The 6,000-nt window shown below is 37.5% G+C and overlaps 1 protein-coding gene across 1 annotated transcript in view; it reads right to left on the bottom strand.

The window, feature by feature from the left end:
* Window positions 1-2,219: 2,219 nt before the first annotated feature.
* The window catches only part of LOC108698661, a 72,311-nt gene continuing 68,530 nt past the window's right edge, over window positions 2,220-6,000 (bottom strand). Inside the window, exon 19 of the mRNA XM_018230317.2 lies at window positions 2,220-5,601. Coding sequence (XP_018085806.1) covers window positions 2,957-5,601 — 2,645 coding nt within the window. The 3' untranslated portion in view covers window positions 2,220-2,956. The remainder of the gene's footprint in view (window positions 5,602-6,000) is intronic.

The following is a 6,000-nucleotide window of genomic DNA, read 5'->3' as shown; positions in this document are numbered from 1 at the left end:
GGAGTGTTACCTAGGGGTGGGTGACCACATTCACATACTTCCCATTTCCTCTTCCTATAAACTCAAACAAAATTCTGTATAATGAAAAAAATATTCTGCATAAAATAAGCAGCTTTCCAGTACACTATAATTGAAACCTCGATTGAAGTCATTTGAAAATGTAACTGACAAAAAGAAAATGTCTGTTCTTTGTTATTCTCTGCACTGACTTGATGTACATGATTGCAGCACAGGAGGTGAATACTGCAACGTTATTTCCAGTGTACCTGTAGTCAGAACCAGCAGTAAAGAGAATAGTTAAGGAGAGACAGGTATTGATTTAATAGCAATTACATTTACAGATAACTAATATCAATTACTTAACAGACTGAACTGGAAAGTTGCTTAGAGTTACATTTTCTTTCATTGCACAGAATACAGCAAAATACAGGCTTTTATTTTATAGATGGATACAGGGATTGCCTCCTAACTTGACCTTTGCTTCCTAACATACTTCTTATTTTCCATCTCTAATGATGGTTACACATGGACCATATTTATTGATATGCAAAGCCATACAAATACATGACTATACTGCACTAATTTAATGGCCTGAGGAATTTGATCACCAAAAAGCCAGTGTGCCATCACACCAGAAAGGATTTGCTGGAATAAAAAACAAACCGACCAGAACTGAATAAATGTACAGATTTTGGTCATCCGTTAGTCCACTGCTTTAGTTTGGCTGATCAGCTGAGTTGCAACAGCACTGAAGGTCTGGTTATAAATTGTATTGAAAAATTGAACTGCAATTCTGGGCATGTGGCCAACTTAACTTACAGAACTCTACCCCAACGCTGTGTTGTCCTATTCTGTCTTCCATACATAGGAACCACTGAGCTTATTTGGGCCCATCTTCTTTGAGGTTATGACATTTTATTGTTGTGTTTTCTGTGTTGTTATCAAAATAATAAAATATTTACACCACCTTCCTTTAGTCTCCATAAATAATACAAATATAGATCATAATTTGGTTATTATTGTGTTGGGGCATCTCATTCGACTGCCTAAGTGGAGAAGTGTAGCTATATGTGCAAAATTCTCCCTAGTTTTCCTCAATATTTCACCAGGGAAGTTGCTCTCTATCTGATGGGTAGACTACAATCTATCCTCTATTTGTCATTTAGTTCCCTTTCATGTATAGTCCCGCTATGTATCTAGAATATACAGGTATGGGATTCGTTATCCGGAAACCCATTATTACAGTAAGGCCACCTCCCATAGACTCCATTTTAATCAAATAATTCACATTTTTAAACATTTTTTATTTTTTCTCTGTAATAAAAAAGTACCTTGTACTTGATCCAAACGAAGATATAAGGCAAAACAATACTATTGGGTTTCATTAATGTTCAAATTATTTTTTATGGTATGGAGATCCAAATTACAGAAAGAGCATTCTGGATAACAGATCCCAGAACTGTACAACAATTTATATTTTAAAATAATTTTATCATATTCCTCTGTATGTGTTTGGTGTACGAGCAGCTGTTAATTTTCAGCTGGTATTTAAAAAAAGTAATAATCATGTATTTAATATTTCTATGGCTTTGCTTACTTATTTGTAGGCATTTGAAAACTACCATGTTGTTTTTGCGCGGCTTCTGTCTCAATAGTGTATCCAGTGATTGAACAGGCCTAAAAAAACTATTATTTGTATTGGTGATGTTGTCGTTGAAATATGCTTCCTATGTGAATCAAACCCACATAGTACAGAATATAATATAAGAGAACATAGGATGCTGACAACGGTCATTTAATGTAAATGTCTGAAGGGTTAAGCTTGTGCTGCTGCACTACTGGTGACCCTAAAATGATTAAACTGAAGGCACACCTTTTAGAATTCATGGCTTTTAAACATAAAACATTATGTTGACAGTTTTATTTTGGATATTAGTTATACACTATTGAAAATTGTATTATATATGACAAAGGGGTACTGGTTAGGTTTAACCCTCAGACCAGGGATGACTTTGAAGTACAGATGCAGCCACTTTGGTTTGTCTGTTTGACACAGAATAACTAAACACAGATATCCCATTTATCTCATTTAACACAGAAAACTGTGACACAACATCCCATCTAATTAAAGCATTCACCATTGTGAACAATGGTGCTTTGGTATGCTAATGAAAAGGTTAAATGCATTAAATGAGTTAAGATAACTTTAGATAACACAGTTTCTTCAATTAACTCTGAGTCATGACGCATTTAACTCACAAATCCAAGTGGCTTCATCTGTAGTTGGCCTGCTTGATGTTGATGTAATGTTCTTAGCAAATTGATTATGGGGGAGAGAGTCATTTCAAGAGGAAACATTTTTCTTGATTTCTTTGCATCGTAACAAAACTGAGTTTGTGTTCCATCCCTTATACTGATTCCTGTAAGGAATCACCACATGCGGATACAAGTACATGTGTTGTACTAACAGGTAACAGCCAACAGCACCATCGATTTATCAAAGTGAATGGCACCCTCCAGCATAAAAACATAGTTCAGTTCATTCTACACATGGAGGAGACCGGAAAGTGTTTAACTGACTAATCTTCTGATCTTTGGTTTCCTTCAGTGTGTGTTTTTAATACACTCTTAACAAACCATTTGTAATTTCTAAGTGCAAAATTCAACGAGGCTCAAGATAAGTCCTGCACAGTGTTGATCCACTTTGAATACTGTAAAAAAAAGTTTTAAGCAGTCCTTCTTGCATATAAAAATGTGCAAACTGGCATATTGTCATTTGTCTGTAGTATGATTAAAATGTTTTTGATTTATCTGGTTGTCCCTTTTCACATCCTTGATGTTTTTAAACTACTGAAAATGTCTGACTTCACAGCAGGACATTTGAAATTTAAAACAGTCTCCAAATGTGACCTGTTATGCTACAAAATGTCCTTTTTTTTCACTAGACTAGAAGGCATCATGATTTTTGCAGTGGGTCTAAGGTGCTTCCATTTATGTTAATTTTCCTCATTGTCTGAGATTCAGGGGCCTGGAGCAATGGGTGTGTGAGAATGACTTGTGCATTGGTAAATGATGCTATTCTGCCACTGCCCCCAATCTGTATATTTACTGTTGTAGAATAGCTTGCCTTCAAGTTGGCTTTCTCTTTTCCATTAGATGAGTCCCATTTGTCTCCATTTACAACTCCTACAGTACTTTTTGAGCGCTGAATAACATGTGTGTGTGGGGCTGTTGAATCAAGTGATGCCATTCTTTTTGGGCTTCTTTTAGACCCTTCAGGTGGATAACCAGTTGGATTCACCAAACTCACTGAGTTTTTATCAACTCTGTTCTGGTGATTGGTGGACTTTTGAACTTTAAATGGTCCATACTTTGAGCGTAGCTCGCGTACATCTGGCCAGTGTATACTGGTTAGTTCATGAGAGCTAATACCACTTGGCACTGAATGGGTATCAGGGCTGAGGCATGGTGGCAATCCACTGCTGCTCCAGAATTGGGTTTCTTCATCAGTTGACCCAAGAGGACAGTTTAGTGAACTCCTAGGACTGACAACTCTGTCTCTTCCAGATGGAAAGCAGTTTCCTGAAGACTTTCTGGTGTGGAAAGGAAATCCATGTCCTGGGTCAGGCGAATTAGGCATGAAAGAGGGGCTTGTGCAGGTTGGTGTAGAATTTGCAGAAGATGATGATGATTTCTCTACCTGGCTGAAAGATAGTGGTGTGAAAGAGCAAGACCTAGTATTAGAGAAGGAGGGCATGCGAAAGGACTTTAAAGTAGACCTTGGAGGAGGAGAGCACATTCGAGTGTGGAGCGGCAGCGGGGACTGTACACGTGAATTTGGCTCAGATGCAGTTGAAGTAGGTGTTGTTTTTATTGTAGGAGGATAGGGGAAAGCAATGAGAACAGCAGAACCCGGGGATAGGCATACAGGGTTATCTAATTCTTTTCCTTCTTTATCTCTGAAGTTTATTTCCTGACAGTTACTGGTGGAACAGGCTGAACTTTGAATGCCTTGATTTCTAGAAAGTTTTTGCGTTGGGGTTAAGTCACCTAGTATGTGTTTTTCTTCTTTTCTCTCATCCCTTTGACATGCTTGTTTCATGCTTCTTGTTTTAAAGCCATTTTCAGTTGATTCTGGATTTATGTATGATGAACAACCATTCAAAGGTTTTGCAATGACTGGAGAAGGGCAAGGATTTTTCAGTAGTGTTTCTTGAGTGTTTATTTCACTGTCTGAGCTTTTAGACATGGTAAATGGTCTTCTTTTCATATAACCTTGCCCTGCATGTGATGTTGATAGATACTTAGATAGAGTCATAGCACTGGACAGTTTCCTTTGTAAAGCAGAGGGATTGAGAATGTTGGGGACTGTCTTAGATTCATCTATCTGCATTTTGTGTGGATTTAACAATGTTTTATCCATACTCTGGAACTCCTGAGCAGTTGAAGTCTTGCTTTTGAAAGAAGAGGAGCGAGTTGCCAGATTGCGCTTGTTTGAGTTGTTCAGGCTATTTCTGGAAGCAATAGAAAATGAGGAGTCCAACTGAAGCCTCTGCATGACATCAAGTACAGATGGGGAGACACCTCTGTTTTTATTATCTTTGTGGGTGTCATGCTGTTTAGCTGATGTGCTTTTAGATGAAGGGATAACATGATCGTCAGAGTGAGTTTGTGTCCCATTTTCAGAAACTTGTAATGATGGTGATAGAACAGTATCTACCTTAACATTGTGGTCTCTCACTGATGAATGTGTGTCTTGTGCAGTCTCCTCTGGTATTTTCCTATTTTCTAAATACTTTTCATCCGCTGCCTTGTCCTCATCTTTCATGTTTTCGAGATTCATTTTTGCTTGTTTTTCATTAGGAATATCTTTTGCCTGTTCTTTTGTTTGTATTTTAGAAGATTCGGGACTATTGACTGCTTCTGATTCCTTGAAATCCACATGTGTTTTGTCCTCATTTTCAGTGTATGTATTTCTTTGGTTGGGTGAATGTGGCTCTGGTTCTTTAAGAAGCATATTTCCATGCAGAGAATTTTCATTTTCGTGACACCCAGCAAAACTATCCTGAAGATTTGATTGATTAATTGATAATTGATCAAAATCCATTAAGTTGTATTTTTCATGTATCTCACCCAAATTAACTGCAAGCTGTTGTTCCAGTTTTTCCTCTGTTTTATATCCAACAGGCAGTAATCCATCAGGCACAGTCTTACTAACAACTACCTCATTACATATTTGGGAAGATCCCTGAACAGAGCAAGGTGTTTCACACTGAACCACTGCAACCTCTGCCAACTTGTATTCATCTGAGGGTATTGTTACTTCTTGTTCTTCATTGCTTTCAATTGAAAGCTTATTCATGATCTCAATAACTGGTTCCTCAGTAAAGGGAATCTGAAGCTCATGTTCTGGTAGCCGCTCTGTAAGTATTTCTTCACTTAACAAGTGCTGGGTGGTGGAGTAATCCACTTTATTTAAATCCTCTGTGTAGAGGTCTCCAGCCATCTCTCGAGCTGCAGATAAAATGAGACTGTTCTCTTGAATACAATTAATATGCAAACGTGTTTCATGAATCAGCAGATGACCATAAGGATGAGGCTCTGTGGACAGAAAATAAATGTGATTAGCTTGACTGTATGCAACACGTCACAATAGTAAAGGGGCATTTCAGCTTTCAGTTAACATTTATGTTATAGAATGGCTAATTCAAAGCATTTTTTTAAAAATAATTTTTGAATTGTTTGCCTTCTTCTTCTGACTCTTTCCAGCTTTCAAATGAGGGGTCACTGACCCTGACAACTATATTACAAATACTGTGTGAGGCTACAATTTTATTGTTATTGATACTTTTTATAACTCATCTTTCTATTCAGGCCTCTCCTATTCATCTTCCATCCTCTCATTTAAATTATGCGTGGCTACTAGGGTAGGTTGGGCCCTAGCAACCAGATAGTTACTGGAATTCTAATCTGAAGATCTGCTGAATAAAAAGCTAAATA

The sequence above is a fragment of the Xenopus laevis genome, chromosome 8L (genome assembly GCF_017654675.1).
Source record: "Xenopus laevis strain J_2021 chromosome 8L, Xenopus_laevis_v10.1, whole genome shotgun sequence".
Taxonomy (NCBI): domain Eukaryota; kingdom Metazoa; phylum Chordata; class Amphibia; order Anura; family Pipidae; genus Xenopus; species Xenopus laevis.
This window is presented reverse-complemented; position numbering and strand designations above follow the sequence as displayed.